The sequence below is a fragment of the Carcharhinus amblyrhynchos genome, chromosome 6, assembly GCF_965287045.1.
Source record: "Carcharhinus amblyrhynchos chromosome 6, sCarAmb.v2.hapA, whole genome shotgun sequence".
In the NCBI taxonomy this organism is placed as follows: Eukaryota; Metazoa; Chordata; class Chondrichthyes; order Carcharhiniformes; family Carcharhinidae; genus Carcharhinus; species Carcharhinus amblyrhynchos.
The window spans coordinates 32,082,074-32,101,568 of record NC_137329.1 but is presented as its reverse complement, the minus strand read 5'-3'; the positions used below and the strand labels follow the sequence as shown (position 1 = coordinate 32,101,568).

Here is a 19,495-nt window from a genome sequence, read left to right as displayed (position 1 = left end):
CTCAGCTAAATTGGCGTTAAGGATGCTACAGCTTGTATCTGCAGCCATGAGCTAGGATGTGGAAAAGTTAGCCAGCTTTGCTGATTCTGATTGGGATCCTGTGAACCCTGATCTCTTGTGTGCGTCTGCATGTTGGTTAAAGTGAGAATCAGACTCTGGTGTGATGCTTCCTTTAATCAAAGCATTCAACAGGACATTTGGCAATTATTTGAGTCGAAACAATGTACAGGGATATGGGGGAAAGGCAAAAGAATGGCACTAATTCATAATGCTGATTTGGAGAGCCACACAGACGCTATGGGCTGAATGGCCTCCTTCTGCATCGTAACAATTTGATGATAGTTCTCTGTGACCTAAAAAGGGGCAGCATGGTGGCACAGTGGTTAGTACTGTTGCCTCACAATGCCAGCGACTCAGGTTCGATTCCCGCCTTGGGTCACTGTCTGTGTGGAGTCTGCACGTACTCCCTGTGTCTGCATGGGTTTCCTCCGGGTCCTCTGGTTTTTTCCCACAGTCTGAAAGACATGCTGGTTAGATGCATTGGCCATGCTAAATTCTCCCTCAGTGTACCTGAACAGGCACTGGAATGTGGTGAATAGGGGATTTCGCAATAACTTCATTGCAGTGTTAATGTAAGCCGATTTATGACAATAGTAAATAAATTGCTTCTGAATCCCATTCACAAAGTTTTACAAAGAAGATTGAACATTCAGTGAAGGATGACAGGCATTCAGAACTCTACCCTATCTTGTGTTGGCACTTTGAGAAGAAGCTAGAGAGGAAATTTGGTCAAATAAGTGAAATTTAATATAGAATGAAATTTGTTCAATTGTGTTTTCCTATTATAAATTTGAAGCATGCTACTCATGTATAGTTACAGCTGCAAGTCACAAGTAGCACAATTACAGCATGTAGTTGCTAGGGCTTGTGGTAGAGTGCTCAAACTATACAGCAGTGACCTCATGTGGTAGCTATATAAATCATACATGACTTTGGGAGAGAGTTACTGATGTTATTTCACAAGTGAACAGAATCAAGTTAGCAAAAACAGCATGAACCACATAGCTGCAAGAAATAGTTTGCAATGGGAATCACATGGCTGAACCAATAAATCATCAAACAAGAAAGCCCAGCACATCAGCTCATGAAGTTGTCATTCACAGATTCCACTTCTACCTACGGGGGAGAAAATCATTTTGGTACTACAAAGAACATTGTAATGCTTCCATGTTAAATCTTGCTGTGAGTCTGCATAATAGTACGCCATTCCTTTTAAAGAGCCACATACATAGAAGTTCAATACTGTGCCACAAGCTATATAGATGCACATGAAAAATTATAGAGAAGAACAAGAATGACCATAAATCTAAAATGATGGAACTTTGATGAAAGAATGGAGAAGCTTGTGTTTTACAGCCTAGAGAATGGGAGTTAAAGAGCTCATCATGGTTGATAAAATATAATGATGCAGAAAAATAACTGCAAATTATGGGCAGCACAGTAGCACAATTCTTCATTCTGCTGCCTCACAGTGCTGGGGACCCAAGTTCAATTCTGGCCTTGGGTGACTGTGTGGAGTCTGCATGTTCTTCCCATGTCTGCATTGGTTTCATCTGGGTGTTTTGGCTTTCTCCTACCGTCCAAAGATGTGCAGGTCAGGCACAATGGCTGTGTTAAATTGACTCTTAGTGTTCTAAGATATATATAGGTTATGGGGATTAGTGAGGTAAATATGTGGGATAAGCTTGGATACAAGTCTGTGTGAATTTGATGGGCTGAACTGCCCCCTTCTGCACTGTAGGGATTCTGTGAATTACAGATTGTTACTGATACAAAGCCAGGAATAGCGGAAAACTTTAAGGAAGAATACAGGAGAACAAAAGACAAAAGCAGGTTTGGTGATCAGGAAGATGAGCATCATTATGCAGTTAAATATAGATGATGATTGTGATCATTTTGAAAAGAAGAATAGACATACTATCATAAACATTAATTTTCTTAGTGTAGTGTAGAAACAGGATGTGCAGATACATATTGCTTTAAAGTGGATGGACAATATTTAAAAAAGATTAAAAAAACAAACTGAATTTTGAATGAGAGGGATTGAATGTAAGAGCAATGATCTTACAATGATTCTGTGAAAACATTTTGGGTGGATTATGTCTGCAGCATTGTTGTCCAGTTTTGGGCTGTTTTATAGGAGATGCAACACAGATTTACCAGATGAAGGATGAAGGATCTGAGTTACGAGCAACTGTTAAAGTGACTGGGACAACACTGTCTTCAACTGAAAGGTTTGAGAGTAATTTGACAGAGCTGTGCAAAATGGCAAAAGAAATAGACAAGGTAACCGTAGATGGATTATTGCCACTGATGAATCAAAAGCAAGAGGAAGTCATCTTAAGATAAGCTTTAGTTTAGTTTAGTTTATTTATTAGTGTCACAAGTAAAGGTAGATTAGAAGAAACTTGTTCATGCAAGCCATGTGATTTCCATGTGGCTTTCCCATGCTAAACAGTTACAGCATTCAAATAGTTACTGATAATTACATAAAGACTGTATGAAAGAGTAAGTGGAGAATGCAGGGAAAATGCAAGTGGCAAATCATCCCCAAAAAAAAGCTCAATTTCATTATTTTAACAATTACCTTAAATGGAAAACCTCACTCATTTTGTCTTCTGTAATAGTTACCATTGTAGTCTAAATATGCTTGGTCAAGTTTGATGTGTGTGCAGTATTGACTCTTCCTGGGATGCACAGGTCAGTATGTCACAAATTTTCTCTCTTGCCCACCATCGGGCTGCCAATTTGTCAAGTTGTCAGGAGGGAGAAGCCAGCAGGTTATTAGAGATTGCCAGGTCTCTATGTCCCCGGCTTTCCTGGTGTTTCCCTGCACCAGTGCACTCCCACATACTCTTCTCACCTCCCCATTAATTGGGACCATCATTTCAAGTGAGAGCACCATTATCTACTCACAGTGACATCTTCAAAGTATCCAATAAATGCCTAAAACCCAATTAGGACTAAAGTAATCCATAGCTTGGAACTTGACAAACATTCCACCCCCAGAGTAGACCCCTTTCTTACTGTTCCTTTCAGTTACTTAAGAGTACAACTCATGATCTTCTGGGGTATAGTATTTCATTTTTAAGGAAAATCTGCACATTGTCCAGAGATTTTCAACATTTTAATGAAGCTACAATTGTTCCGTTCTTCTATTCGACATAAGCATACCAATCATATGACAGAGATTGGTAAAACAATAATGTAGGTCCTTCATTAGAAAGATAAGACTATGTACAGAATGTTAACTGGAAGGATCCTGATTTTGACCACTGTTGCTGTTGGATTCAGAGTCATGGAACTATTACATTATGGGCGGGGTTCCCTGGCCTCCCAGGCCCGTGTTTCATAGAATCATAGAATCCTACAGTGCAGAAGGAGGCTCATTTGGCCCATTGAGTCTGCACCGACTACAATCCTATCCCCATAACCCCATGCATTTACCCCAGCTAGTACCCCTGACATTAACGGGCAATTTAGCATGGCCAATCCACCTAACCCGCACATCTTTTGGACTGTGCGAGGAAACCGGAGCACCTGGAGGCAATCCACACAGACACGAAGAGAATGTGCAATCTCCGCACAGACAGTGACCCAAGCTGAGAATCGAATCTGGGTCCCTGGCGCTGTGAGGCAGAAGTGCTAACCACTATGCCACCATTTCCCAGGAGGTGGCACACTGTTTGGTAGTGGCGGGATTCTTTGGTCCCACTATTGTCAATGGGAATTCCCGTTGACGTCACCCTACGCCCACGGGTGCTGCCAGCAGGACTGGACCATCCTGCCAGCACGAATGCCTGGAGAATTCCAGCCCACATCCTGGCCCGGTATGAGTGAATGATAACAGGTTAAGATACGATTCCAAAAACATACATCATATCGCAATGACAGTGACCTATTTTCTTAAACCTGTTCACACTTCCTTTATTGTTATGCATCATGTTTTCTTTAATATACCTTAGTAAATTTTGCAGTGACTTCCTTATAGACAATATATTGATCAGTCATTCTTTGCTGTAGTTTTCCTAAGTACAGGGCGGCACAGTGGTTGGCACTGCTGCCTCACAGCACCAAGGACCTGGATTCATATACGGCCTTGGGTGACTGTACGTGTAGAGTTTGCACATTCTCCCGGTGTCTGCATGGATCTCCAATGTTGCTCCTGTTTACTTCCACACTCCAAAGATCTGCAGGTTAGGTGAATTGGTCATGCTAAATTGTCCCTTAATGTCCCAAAAATGTGTAGGTTAGTTGGATTAGCCATGGCAAATGTGTGGGGTACATGGATAGGACGGAAAGGAGAGCCGAGTTGGGATGCTTTTTCGGAGAGTTGTTGCAGACTCGATGGGCCAAATAGTCTCTTTCTGCACTGTATGGATTCTATGATTCTATGTCTATGGATGGCGGGTGAGTGGAATTGGCTGCCGTTGGTGGTGATGGAGGCAAATTCGATAGGGTCTTTTAAGACACTTCTGGACGAGTACATGGGACTTAATAGGATTGAGGATTATAGGTAAGCCTAGTAGGTGGCAATATGTTCGGCGCAACTTGTGGGCCAAAGGGCCCGTTTGTGCTGTAGTTTTTCTATGTTTCTATGTCTTTGTTATCATTAGATTTGACTGTCCCAAACTTTTCTTTTAAAGTTTATTTATTAGTGTCACAAGTAGGCTTAAATTAACACTGCAGTGAAGCTACTGTGAAAATCCTGTCGTTGCCACACTTCGGCCCCTGTTCTGGTGCATTGGAGGGAGAATTTAGCATGGCAATGTACTTAACCAGCACGTCTTTTAGACTGTGGGAGGAAACTAGAGCACCTGGAGGAAACCCATACAGACACAGGGAGAACGTGCAAACTCCACACAGTCACCCAAGCTGGGAATCAATCCGGGTCCCTGGCGCTATGAGGCAGCAATGCTAACCACTGTGCCGCCCACTGGCCTCCCATCTTTCATCATCCAAAACCTTAATCTCATCCAAAACTCTGTACATTATATTACAACAAGTCAAGTTTGCCTATCAACACTGTGCTTGCTCATCTACATTGGCTCTTAGTCTGGAAAATCCTTCATTTTAAAATTCTCACTGTTGTTTCATATCCCTGTATAAACTCTGTCATCTTTTCTAACTGTACAACCCTTCAAGGTATCTGCACTGCTGTAATTCTGCCCTCTTGTGCATTCCCAATTTTAATTACTCCAACATTGAAAGCTGCCTTCCTCCTGAACCCTAGAATTCCCTTCCTTTCCACTTCTCTTTTTTCCTTTAAGGTGTTCATTAAAATCTTCCTCTTTGATAAAGCTTCCATGTGATGTGGTGTTAGATTTTATTTGCTAACCTTCCTGTCAAGTGCCTTGGGACGTTTTATTATATTAAAGCCATTATGTGAACACTAACCATTGTTGTTTGTTGTCTTGGTTGGGATCTCAGTCAGTCAAGAGTTGTCATTAATGGATGGCGTTTTCTCACAAATGTATTTCCGAAAAAACCCATGTTATGCTCATTGCTATATGAATTATTCCCTCTCCTGCTTGTAATGTTACTGAGAGAGACTGAACTGAGGCTAGCTGCAGTAAATATGGGAGGAGACATTTTAAAGTATTGTAAATAAAGCTCCTGCACACATATTGGGCCAATAATTTTTCGGCAGTGCTCGCCCCAAAACTGGAAAATGCCACCCAAGGTCAATTGACCTTTCCATGGTCACCCCCATGCCCGCTACGATTCCTATGGCGAGTGGGATGGGAAAAGCCCCCCGACCCCCATTGTCTCTGAATACCTTTGAGGCATAAAACACAATAGAAGGACTGGAGGAGGTTGGAGTTGGGAGGGTCGAAGCTATGGCGCAATGTGAAAATCAGGAAGAAGATTTTAAAAGCAACATGCTGCTTAATTAAGAGCCAGTGCACTTCTTGTTGCCTGTTCTATAGCAAAGTAGTGACAGCGCAGGCACGCTAGTCTGGTTTTGATACGAGGAATCACTTTGATGTGGAGCACATGACATCCCAAACATTGCCGCTGTTCGAGCAGTGAGCAAACGGGTAAAATTAATGTGGGGCAGGATGTCAATATTCTGTTTCTGCCTCCTCTTTCTTAGTGCTCCTGTTGCTTTGTCAAAAATGCATAAATCAGATAGTCTTTGTATTGTGTACAAATATTGATTTCTGTCCCGTTTCCATTGGCCCTCTGAAACAAAAATATCTGCGATGTAGTCTGCAAAATGCGATTATCAATAAGCTGTAAGTGCCTGACGTTATTGGAAGAGAATTTTTTTCGCTGCTTTGTTTTAAACTGTCGTCTGAGTCTAGCCATTGCAAAGTTAGCACCAACGCTGACAGTTTAAAGGATGGTTTAATCAGAATTGAGATGAAAACATGGCACCTATCCAGAGTTTACCAGTGAAGGAGCTAATTATATAAGTGCACTATGTAGGCAATCATTTATCTGGGGGTTATAAAAATGACTGCCGACTGGATTAGATTAGACTGAAATTTTGCTTTGCGTTCATGGTATCTGACTGAACCAAAATCCATTTGGACACAGTCCCCAGAATACTGGATTGTTCAATTTAGGATGTGCTAAACTTATCAAATTGTCTCTCAGAAGTTTATGGGTACTGTACTCGCAAGTATTGTTCTCTGTTCTATGTATGATTGAATTGTATTCCAGCTTAAATAAGCTTCTCAAATATAGTAGTGAGCTGCATGCATGATTTCACCATTACTCTGCCCTGTTTGTGAACTGTAACAGATAACGTTTCAAGGCATTATTGGTAGAATTTTCAGTAGATCACAGCCTGGTGTGGGCAGACAGTTGCAGGTCAGTGTGCTCTGGGCAGGTGTACTTTCTTAGCCTATAATTGGAGTAAGTATTTTTAAATTGGGAAACATTGGCGAAAGGACAAAGACTCAATACTGGAAATGACTAAGAACAAAATGGAACAGAAGAGAAGATGAGGTAACTGAAGAATCACGCAAAGTTTGGAGTTCAAGAATCAGCGGAAGAAAGGAAAGCTGACGTAGGCAAGGAAATCCAGGATTTTTAAAGTTTGGGAAAGAAGACCTTAGAGTAGGAAACAATATAACAATTCTTGAGTTGAGATGTAAGGAGGATGAGAAATTGGGAAGCATGTTTGGAGTTTTGGATAAGGTTCAGATCAGAAGTAATCATTTGATTATGGATTAAATTGCAAAATGGGAGGGTGTATTGCAAGTGGGGGGTGAGAAAAGTATCACATCTCAGCTAACCACTGAAGTAAGTCATTTCAAACCCAACAACTTTGAACTTCTATATGTAAAGATTGAGGCACAGGTGTTTTACTTGGCCCTGAGACAAAAAGTACCAACAAAGTTCATGTTCTATAAAATGAAACTTGCAAAGAAATAAATTGAGGAATTCTGCCGTGGAACAAGAGCAACATGAGATACAAGGCGCAATCGCTTTTCTCCCTCTGTGCTTAGCTTCAATATGAGCTTGGTTCAAGTGTAAAATCCAAGAACAAGAGTGAAAATTCTATGCTGCACTAAAACTACAATTAGAATTAAATGATGCTTGATGCTAGATTTGGAAATACTTTGATTATATATCACTAATGTCAATACAGAGATTATACAATTTAAACGCAGTGGAGTTTGTCAAAAATGATAGAATTTTAACTTTTGCGCTGTCAATGGGAGAAGACAATCCTTTTTAAATGAATGGTTTTTGTGGTATTTTCTCTGATTGTTGAACTAAGTTTAAAGTTTATTTATTAGTGTCACAAATAGGCTTACATTAACACTGCAATGAAGTTACTGTGAAAATTCCCTAGCCGCCATGCTCTGGCACCTGTTTGGGTACACTGAGGGAGAATTTAACATGGCCAATGCACCTAATCACCACGTCTTTTGGACTATGGGAGGAAACCCATACAGAGACAGGGAGAACATGCAGACTCCATCCAGACAGTGACCCAAGCCAGGAAACTAAACTGCCTCAGTATCCAAGAGAGCATTTGCTTTTGTCTGATACTCAAGTTTGTATAGCAAAGATCCAGAACATGGTGCTTTTTTTTTGGTTAGATCACTGTAAAACTGTTTGGGAATCTTTCATGCCAAATATTTAGTAATTTCTGAAAACAACAAAACCAGAAAACTTTTGCAGCATCCTCAAAGAAATGGAGCTGGCTGGGGTAAGTCAGGGCCATTTTCATTTTATATTTGTGAATAAAGATTCATTTTACAGAAAAAAACTGTACTCTTGACCCAGTAGCAAAAATTGTAATAGTTTTATAGGAAGGGATACATGTTTGTAACAATAAAATCCTAGAATGTGTGCAGCACAGAATGAGGCCACATGGGATATTCTTCCCATGCTAACTTTCTGGAATGCAACCCAGCTCATTCTCTCGCTCTTTCCCTATAGCCCATCCAGATTTTTGCCCTTTAGTTCCCTTTTTAAAGTCATAATTGAACCTGCCTCCACTGTCCTCTCAAACAGTGCATTCCAGATCTTAACCACTCACTGGTTGCAGTCCCTACTTCAACCTTTCATCTTCATTCCTCTGGTTCTGACCTGTGGTTCTGCCACTTGGAATAGTTTCTATCTATCCTGACCCCTCATGATTTTGAAAACCTCTGACAAATCTCCTCTCAGCCTTTCATCACGTTATTCCACTCTTTGGTAAATCCTGTGATCTTTACAATCTACTACAACTTGCATGTTCTTGCCAAATGTAACCCGATTCTTAACATTGTGCTATATAGTAATAATGCTATTCTAAACAAAAGCGTGTTGGAGAAAACTGACGGAGTCTGAATTTCATGCCAGTTATTGGTTGAATGAGAAAGGTGGTGGCCAGTACAAAGTTGGGCATTGAGAGATTGGTGGGTGAGAGTTGGCAGTTGAGAGTAAAGGAGAGATGGGAATCAAAACTAAAGTTGGGAATTGGTTGTAACAGCAGAGCTGAGATAGTGCTGGAGCTGGGGAAGAACAACCGTACCTGTTTAAGTTAGTTTAATATAACATGGGTAGAGAGTAGAGTGCAATACCATTCAATCAATTTGAGTAGAATTCTTTTCATTTTACCCCCACAGTCCAAGAAGCAAATCTTTAGTGATAGTAGTTACCCATTGCTCCTGTTTATTTTTATTATCCTTCTAGCTACATTATGACTGTCCAACAGATATGCTGAACTCAAATGTTTAATTGAAAATAAATGTTTCTTGTGTAAAGAAACTAGCCCAGACCGGTGATTCAAGCTTATTGTTTGGATGTTGTTCATAAAACATTCAAGCATCTGTGGCACCATTGAAAATGCTTGAATGACTTACTGCTTTGGATTTTGCTACAGACTATTAGCTTGTATTAAATTAAAGTATTTTCTGTCAAAGTGATTGAGCCTTGTTTTGCTAACCAAAAAAAAACATTGCAGACGTAAAAAGAGACAAGGCTGTCGGTCAATTTTATCTGTGAGGCTTTCAGGTAATGACACAATGGATTGTGAAATTTGCTCAGAGATCTTCATTAAGATATTGTGATATCACTTGGAAGTGTGACTCAGTTAGGAAAAAACATATTTTCTAATATGCCCTCCGGACATGAGATGCAATTTGCTTGAATGAGACGGTTTCATCTTACTCAATCCTCTAGTGAAAAGATATAGCCCTGCAGCTCACTGGTAATTGAACTTACTGTCATTTTACAATTTAGTTGTAGGTCATATTACCTGGATTATAATTGACAAATGTGTTTTTATGAAGTACGTTTTAACATGGACATTTGTTTTTAATTGACGAACTCTTTGGTATTTCATTATCGACACAGTAGACTTTTTGACAGTTATGTGCCAGCCACTTTTCTTAATTTGTTTACATGTTGAACCTAAATTCCCCACCCCATAAAATTGTAACTTCTTCAAATATTACTAAATAGGGATTAATTTCTATGTAGCTTGTTGAGAGATCAACCATGCCTGTCTTCGTTTTATATTCCATTGTGTGTATTGTCAGCACTCTTGCGTCCTGGTCAGAAACCTGAGCACATGGTTGAGACTGGCATTTCAATATGTCACTGAGGGGCTGCTGCATTGTTGAAGGTTCTTTCACATGTCAGTTCATTTGGATGCAATTTCCTGGCCAACATTCACTACTAAACCAACATTATTGAAACAAATTGTCCCATGCTATTTGTGGGACCTTTTTGTGGGCACATAGGCTGCTATGTCGTCTGTGTTAATGAGCTGTACTCAGGGACGGATTTACAATGAAACACACTGTGTCCAAGCATGGGGCCCCCAAGAAAGGACCAACCACCCGCGTCCAAAATCCAGATTCTCTGATTCATGTCACTCACAGCCAGTCAGATACAGACATATATTGCAAACCCACCCACATTTGAAAAGTCATTCACTATTCCCAACCAAGCACAGATGAGGGGGATAGGACTTATGTGATCCATTACAATTCTCAGTTCTGCACAGGGACGATGGGGAAGTTCAGAACTACATCACCCATGCTGCACGTGGCTAAGCATCTGCACAGTGAGAAGTCTCAACATGAAGTCAGGGGGAAACCCAGCCCACATGCTTGATGGGAGTGACAATTGGCACTCAGTGTTTGAGAGTTCGATTCAGAGAGTGTACGAGGAGAAGCAGCTGTCATGTGGTGCACACCTGTAAACCCTGGCCTATGGAACCAGGATTGCAGGTATTTAACTCCCTCTCCCTCATCCCCCCCCTCAACCTTCTTGACCACTTCTCCGTCCTTCAGTTCCATTCTTCCTCCTCCATTCCACTTTCTCTCCCTCGCTCCCATTCTCTCTCTCCTTCACCCTCACTCTCTCTCCTTCACCCTCACTCTCTCTCCTTCACCCTCACTCTCTCTCCTTCACCCCACTCTCTCTCCTTCACCCCACTCTCTCTCCTTCACCTCCAGTCTCTCTCCTTCACCCCACTCTCTCTCCTTCACCCCACTCTCTCTCCTTCACCCCACTCTCTCTCCTTCACCCTCACTCTCTCTCCTTCACCCCACTCTCTCTCCTTCACCCCACTCTCTCTCCTTCACCCTCACTCTCTCTCCTTCACCCTCACTCTCTCTCCTTCACCCCACTCTCTCTCCTTCACCCCACTCTCTCTCCTTCACCCCACTCTCTCTCCTTCACCCCACTCTCTCTCCTTCACCCCACTCTCTCTCCTTCACCCCACTCTCTCTCCTTCACCTCCAGTCTCTCTTCTTTACCTTCACTCTCCCTCTTTCATCCCCACTCTCTCTCCTTTACCTTCACTCTCCCCCCTTCACCCCCATTCTCTCTCCTTTACCTTCACTCTCCCTCCTTCACCTCCACTCTCTCTCCTTCACCTTTACTCTCTCTCCTCCAACCCAACTCTCCCTCCTTCACCTCCACTCTCTCTAGCTCACCCCTGCTCTCCCTCCTTCACCTCTACTTTCCCTCCTTCACCCCTGCTCTTCCTCCTTCACCCCTACTTGCCCTCCTTCATCCCCATCCAACCTCCTTCATCTTCCTCATCTTACCCATCGTTCCCTGGTAGGAAAATACTGATTGTGTGGGAGTGAGAGAGTGAATGCTTGCAGGTGTGGGTGTATATAGGTGACTCATTTGTATCTAGGCTCCTTCAACAGAGAGCCAATCCTGACAGTGGCTTCCACTCAGGGGTGCCCCCAGCATTGTGTTGCAATTGGCTACCAGAGGTGTTAAAGGGGCAATCACCATCGCAGTAGAGTGTGGTGTACAGGAGGACAACCACCAGCTCACTGGGAGACAGAGCACATTCAGCAGGTAAATCCCTCACCCTAGCACTGAGGCAAGGCCAATAGTGGTGGGTACAAATGTCTTAGACATTGACTCCTCAAATATAAATGCATAATTGGCCTTAGCTTGATTTGAGGCACTGAAGTTTAATCAGGTTGCTGGACCGGATAACATTTAACCTCAAATGCTGGAGAAACTCAGAGGGGTACTGTAGAAACACAGAAGATAGGAGCAGGAGGAGGCCATTCAGTCCTTTGTGCCTGCTCCACCATTCATCACAATCATGGCTGATCGCCCAACTCAATAGCCTAATCTTGCTTTGTCCCCATAATCTCTGATCCCATTCACCCCAAATGCTATATCTAGCTGTCTCTTGAACATATTCAATGTTTTGGTTTCTTTGGGAATGAATTCCACAGGCTCATCCCTCCTTGGGTGAAAAAATGTCTCCTCATCTCCATCCTAAATGATCTGCCCTATATCCTCAGACTGTGACCCCTGATTCTGGACTCCCCCACCATCGAGAACATCACCCTGCACCCACCCTGTCTATGCCAGCCACGAATATTTCTTTGACATCTGAATGGTTTGAATTGACTGGAGAAAGAGCTTGATGCATGAATGCTTGCGCACATGTGCCAAGCCCCTTTAATTGATATTTAGATCGAAACATATGAACAAGAGTAGGCCATTCAGCCCCTTGAACTTGTTCTGCCATTGTGACTGATCTGTAACTTAACTACCCAGTTTTCTTCCATGTCTTGTAAGTAAAGGTCTGTAAATCACGTTTTAATGGGGTTGAATTACATAATTAAACTGTTGCGCAATGAATTCCTAGGTATGCTAAAAGGTTAATGATTTGCTCACCTGAAAACCAAAGATTCCTGCCCAAATTCAATGGACTTTTATATGGCGCCCCCACCCCACCCACTAGAATTCCAGGCAGGTGGGATGGGAGAATTCCAACCCGTATGTCCTACACATTTTCTGAGAGCTCCTGTACCTCAAATGTTCAACTACACCATTGATGACGTCAAAAAGAAGGAGCGAGTGTGAGGGCCGGGGGATTGTTGAGGAGAAGATTGTATGTGTGAGGGCTTGGGGGGAAGTGAAGAGTGTGTATGAGGGTGGGGAGAACAGTGTGTGCGAGGGGTGGGGGGAGAGCGTGAGGATTGGGGGGAAGAGTGTTTGTGGGGGATGGTGGGGAAGACTGTGCGTGAGTGATGGAGGGGTGACAATGTGTGTGAGGGCTGGGGGAAGAGGGTGTATGATGAGTGGGAGGGAAGAGTGTGCAAAGGGTGGGGGACAAGAGTTTGTGCAAGGGATGGGGGGGAGATGGGGATGAGGGGTGGGGAGAATAGTGTGTGCGAAGGGTGGGGGGAGTCATGGCAGTTTCCTGCTCAATCCAAACTTAGTAAGAAGTCTGACAACACCAGGTTTAAGTCCAACCGATTTATTTCCAATCCAAACTTGCCCACATGAAATCTGCAAGAAGGTGGGATGGTGTTGGGATCCTGAAGTGATGGCACCTTTAGGGGATGTAATGCCCAGCAGGCACCCAAACCTGCCTCCCCTCATATGTCAGAACTCCAGTTAACAACCCTCCTCCCCCACCACCCATTCTGAGCATTTGTAGCATTTTCCTTTTCTATAGCATAACTATTAAATTAGAACTAGAAGTCAAGTCAGATGGCACTTTTTTACACCAAGAATAATGGGAACCAAGAACCTCCTACTCAGGGAGACTGTCAATGATGGGTCAATTGAAGTTTTTGAGATTGAGTTTGATGGTTATTTCCAGAAGAAAGAGTATCTGGAGATATGGAGCAAAGGCAGGTAATGGGACTGAGCTACATACAGATCAGCCCTGCTGTATTAGAATGGTAGAACAGGCTTGAAGGCTTAATGATCTGTTTCATTGCTTCTTTCTATCTTTCTGGATTTTCTGAGTGAATCTGATAATTTAGTGCCAAATATTTAGGACTATGTGAAACAGTCGTTTAACCCATTATTCTGGTTTTGATTTGAGGCAATGCCTAGAGGTGATAGTCAGGGTGCCCAGTATTGTACAGCTGTCTGTGTGTTTTAATGTTCAAATTGGTAATTCAGCATGGTAGCACAGTGGTTAGCACTGCTGCCTCACAGCTCCAGGGACCTGGATCAATTCCCAGCTTGGGACATTGTCTGTGTGGAGTTTGCATGTTCTCTCCATGTCTGTATGGGTTTCCGCCAGGTGTTCCAGTTTCCCCCCACAGTCCAAAGACGTGCGGGTTAGTTGCATTGGCCATGCTAAATTGCCCTTAGTGTCCCAGGATGCGTAGGTTAAAGGGATTATTGGGGTAAATATGTAAGGTTATGGGGATGGGGCCTAGGCGGGATTGTTGTTGGTGCAGAATCTATGGGCTGAATGGCCTCCTCTGCACTGTAGGGTTTCTAATGACTATATTCCTTCAGGGGTTGATAAGAGCAAAGTGTGGGCTTGAAAAAGAACATACTGTTCTTTGCTGTAACTGATGACAATAGGATTACTGATTATGGTTTAAAATATTACTTTATTTTGTGCTGATGCTCTTTCAGGTGGATGGTGTGCTGTGCTTGGCTGATCTCCTCACGAATGAAACAAACTCTGAAGCCACTCGTGCAGAAGCAGCGGCAGTGGTGTCACAGATTACATCTCCACACGTTACCGTCACACAGCATCTCGGCAGCTTCTTAGAGAATATGGAGGACATTGTAACTGCACTTATCAGTGAGTATATCTCTATTAATGAGGAGAAAACTGAACTCTCTATGCTTTTCAGCAGGGGATAAAGGATTTCATCTGTCTACTTTTGTCTCCAATAAATATTAAATGGCAAGAATTTTGAATTAGAGGTCACCTGCTTTTCTTCATGTTTTCTGAACATTATCGAAGACTTAAAAAGTAAATCACTGAGCGGGATTTTCCTAAGACCAGAAAATCCTGCTTGAGGTCAATGGACTTTTGCATGGTCATGACCCGCCTGCTACGATTCCCATGCTGGATGGGATGGTAAAATTCCACCCATTGAGTAAGACAGCGCAGAAAAGGCCCGTCAGCCCATTGAATCAGCACAAATAATAACTGTCACTAAATGCATGCTAATCCCATTTTCCTTCACTTGGCCCATATCCTTGAATGTCATGACATTTCAAGTGCTCATCCAATAGAGTGCTATGTCAATGTTAAATATGCATTCTTCACAAAGCATCCACTAGATCTTAACATTTATCTGATTTTCACCAAAATCCTCAATGTTTGTGTTTAATGTATTTCAGATTGTCTCTGATTAGTAAGCGTGACAATGATTAAATATCTTAAATGTTAAAGCAATTGTGCAAACTGTACAAAAATGGTGACTTTTACATTGATAATATATTGCATGCTGTGTGAAAACATTTAGTGATGAGTACAATTGAATTCCTTTTCAACAATATATTGTGGACACGTTTACAAATAATAAAATTTTACTTAGTTTCTTGAACATTAATGTAAACGTAGAGGATGTGTTAATGAATTTCATGACAGTGTGTGAATTGTATCTACTTCCCCTCATAAATGTTCATTGGCCATATAAAATTCCTTAGGCAGGTATCTGTTCACAGGCTGTCCCGGTTCTGAATAATATAGCTTGCACCTTTCACTTAGAATATGGGGGACATCGTAACTGCATAATACTGCTTGCACCATTCATTTAGACCACCATTTAGAGCAGTTAATGGCGTGACTTGGCAATAGGACAAACATAAATACCTCCTGAAGTTTGCTGACAGCATTGTGGAATGTGCTAGTGAGCATTTATTGTTCAAAATAACCATAAATGGTGATTTGATGATGACATTACTGTGGACAGGGCAAATTCAATCCTCATCAACAATCTAAAGATAATCAAAGGGCTTTAACCATATATTCTTTAACGTGTATGTGGTATGACTGCGTGGGGGCTCAGTGCTTGAAGTCCCTGTTTATTATTTTTCTCAGGTTATAAGGTTGATATCTTTTCTCGTTCTTTGACTCAAGAAAACTTCTTTTTGGTTGGCTCCTTGTTCCTCACAGTTTAAATAGTCAAATACATTCCGATCTAGAAAAGGCATATCCTTGTGAAAAAGAAATGTAAACCTTGTTGTGATTGACTGAGGTGGTTAAATAAAGGGGAGTCTGGTCATAACATTGTACCCTTTCACTAAGGTATCCCGTAGCACAACTACATCAACTTGTCAAGCTCCTTTCCATTTCACTTTCACTTGAAGAGATCATGATAAATCCTTCAATAGGAATGTGCCAATAAACATCATCTGAGTACAGCCGCACAGTCTTGTTGAATTCTCCCTTTCAAACATCACTTCAATCTCTTTGAATGACAAGATATAAGATAAATGCAAGATGCATGTAATAATAAAAAATGGTTTCCTATTTGAAATACTTGGCACCTTTATCAGAAGTCTTTTTGTTTGAGGTGTGCACTAAGAAGTTCTGCATCTGATGACTGTCTTTGGCAGACTTTGCCTTAGTCTCTGCTGAGGAGAGGACATATCCTGACTCCTTGCTCACAGCTCTGGTTCATCTGACTTGCATGATTCTGCCAGCTCCCGGCGAGCTCCTGGGAGACAGGAAGCAACATTTATGGATGGCAAGCTTTCCAGGAAGGAGGATGGGCAGTAGAGTTGAAGAGTTAGGAATGTGGTAGGCTGGCCAGAAACATGTACTGGCTCGATGCCATTATATACTGAGCGCTCCGTTTCTCCTCCAACAGAGACTGGGCTTCAGTTCATACCCTCCATGTCCTTTTCCCTGTGGATGATATATATCTTCAGAGAAGATGGCAGAAGATGTGATGGATTTGTCATGACCTTTTTAAGGTGGTGAAGTGATATAAGGGCCTGCAATAATGGATCTGCAGCATTTTGGTTTTACACTTGAATAAGAACCTGATGTGTTGGGAATGTGTGGTTACACTCTGGTGAGCTTCTACATGCTGAGACATACCTATGCATTGGTAATTCTCCATTTATGTTGATGGGGCATTCATGCCCTTGGCTTATGACGGTGGGTGGGTTAGGGTTGCGCAGTGGGTTGAAGGGGGTGTGGGAGAGGGGTTAGAAGTCTGCATTACGTGCCAACATCTCCTGCAATGTGATAAGTAAATGAAGGTTAAGCTTGTAGTTGCTAAATGTGCGATACGTGCCAAGAGTAATAGAGAGATGATGAAAAGTTAGAGATAATTAGTTGTCAGTTTGTCAGTGGGGAGGAAGGCATTCTGACATTCTGTACTATATAATGTGCCTTGGATCTTCTTTGCCTGACCTGGTCAAACCATTGGATTTCTACATAGCTGTGTAGTCCTGAGTGTTATAGAGATGACATCACCCGCCTAGCCCATCTCTCTTCAGTGGCAAAGCTGGCATTCCTGGAAAGCTTGCTGCTTAATGCATCTACCTTCTAGTCTTTTGCCTCTTCTAGAAGAACTTGTAGGTCTTCAGAAAAATGCAGAGCCTTTTGGTGACATGTTGTCCTGACATGGTAACCCTTGGGTACATCATGGCCTCCGTCAACTCACGGTCCTGGCAAAAAACACTTGAGGTGAAGGTGGGAGATGCCCTCAATAGATGAATGCCATTGGGCTGAAGAAAGAATCTTTGCAGCCTCCCCTTGTTGTTCCAAATGCTCTGATGAAGACTACCACATTTACTGAGGCTGCTACATTGCTGCACTGAAATTCCGTGGGATCCTACTCTGCTCACAATACCTTTACAACTTTATTACTCCAGAACTCACGTTGATCTAGTTACAGAAGAACTACCCAGGAAAGCCTCATGCTACTTCCATGCTTACAAATAAACAGCTTAATGACATTGAAGACATTTAGAAAGGTGTCACGTGGCAAAGTATTTCTCTGACTGGTTCAATTATTTGAAAAAGATCACCTTAGCCACGAGTGCCCTGGAGATTTGAAATTGTAAAGCAGAAGATTGCATGTTCAAATCTTGAACTCCACACATTATCCCATTATGCTAATGACCAGATGGAGTGTCCCATTTGTAGACACAGTCTTTGTGAGATTTTTTTTGTAAGTGGTCAACTTTGTAAGACTGAGATTGTCAACCACATTTTTTTAAAATTTATGTGTATGGAATAGGAAGGGGAAGAGAAGGATAGAGATAGTTGATCCATTTGTCTGGGTGCTTTGGAACAAGTTAATATTCAAAGCATTATGAAACTATATTCTGAACATATGTTTGGTTTCTTTGCTTATTTGGAAGAAACATATGCTTTGGCATAAGCCCAGTTCTAAAGATAATTTCAATTACAAACGTGCTTGTTGAAGAGGGCTGGTGAAAGTGGGACTCACATGCAGCTTGAAAATTGAACTAGTCAGATAAATTCTTTACTTTGCCACCTGACGTCTTCCTAAGGGGGGAAAGAAAACACACATCTCCCAATTGGATGGGGATTTTGAGGGGCCAATGGATAGAATTGATAAGCTTGAAACTACATTGAGGGGGGATAAATTAGGCTTCAGAAGCGTGCTTACATCTGCTTCAAATAAAAATGTTAATGCTATTCTGTCCTCAGTAGAATAGGCCCCATGAAAGGCATAAGGGAGGTCTGTACTGCAGAGGTCACAAGCCAGAAGGTTCTTTATCACATATCTTGCTGGCATGTGTGAAGGTGTATGACTCGGGGGAGTTTTATCTTTCTAGTTTGTTGATCAGTATTAACCCAATCCACCCTCATTTTACATGTCTTGTGAGCTAGAGATAGCGCACAACTCAAACTGTGGCATCAAAATTATTATTTCCTGATTGCAAAGAGAGATTCGTCATTTGGGAAAATTCATACCAAGGCCGTGTTTGGTAGCTAAATCAGTTATTATGTTGCCAGATGGTCTGCACTTTTGAATAATGATGACTTTGAAAAAAAATTGCCAACGTTGGCTTTCCAAGGAAAATATTTTGAATTTAAAAATTCTCATCCTTGTTTTCAAATCCCTCCATTGCCTCACCCCTCCCGTCTCTATAATTTCATACAACCTCACAACCCTCCAAACTACCTGCACTCCTCAAATTCCGAGCTGTTGCAAATCCCTGATTCTAATTGCTCCATCACAGGCAGCCGTCTTCATAACAGGAAGAACAAAAGGACAGAGTTTTACTTGCAGAACTCTGAGGTCCAGAGAAATTTATAATAAAGACAAAATCCTGTGGATGCTGGAATCTGAATATGCTGGAGAAACTCAGCAGGTCTGACAGCATCTGTGGAGTGAGAATAGAGCCAATGTTTCCAGTTTGGATGACCCTTTGTCAGAAGGGTCCTAGAGAGATCCAGGTGTTCTAATACGAGTCACAAAAACTTCATATGCAGGTACAGCAAGTAATTAAGAATGAAGCTGTCCTTTATTATGAGAGAAGGTGAACATAGGGGTAATACAGTTATACAGGGCATTGGTGGGACCAAATTTAGAATGTTCTATTTTAAGGAAGGATGGAAACGCATTGTGACAGTTCAGGGGACTTTTGCCAGATTGATAACTGGAATGAATGATTGTCTTAAGGGTAAATGTTAGACAGACTGGGCATGTTACCACTGGAGAATGAGGGGTGACTTGATTGAAATATATAAGATCCTGAATGATCTTGACAAGGTGGATGTGTAAAAGATGTTTCCTTT

The 19,495-nt window shown here is 42.0% G+C and overlaps 1 protein-coding gene across 1 annotated transcript in view; it reads left to right on the top strand.

Annotated features, from left to right (window-relative positions):
- The window catches only part of insc (INSC spindle orientation adaptor protein), a 178,965-nt gene that overhangs the window by 101,475 nt on the left and 57,995 nt on the right, over window positions 1-19,495 (top strand). Inside the window, exon 6 of the mRNA XM_080191577.1 lies at window positions 14,386-14,557. Coding sequence (XP_080047703.1) covers window positions 14,386-14,557 — 172 coding nt within the window. The remainder of the gene's footprint in view (window positions 1-14,385; window positions 14,558-19,495) is intronic.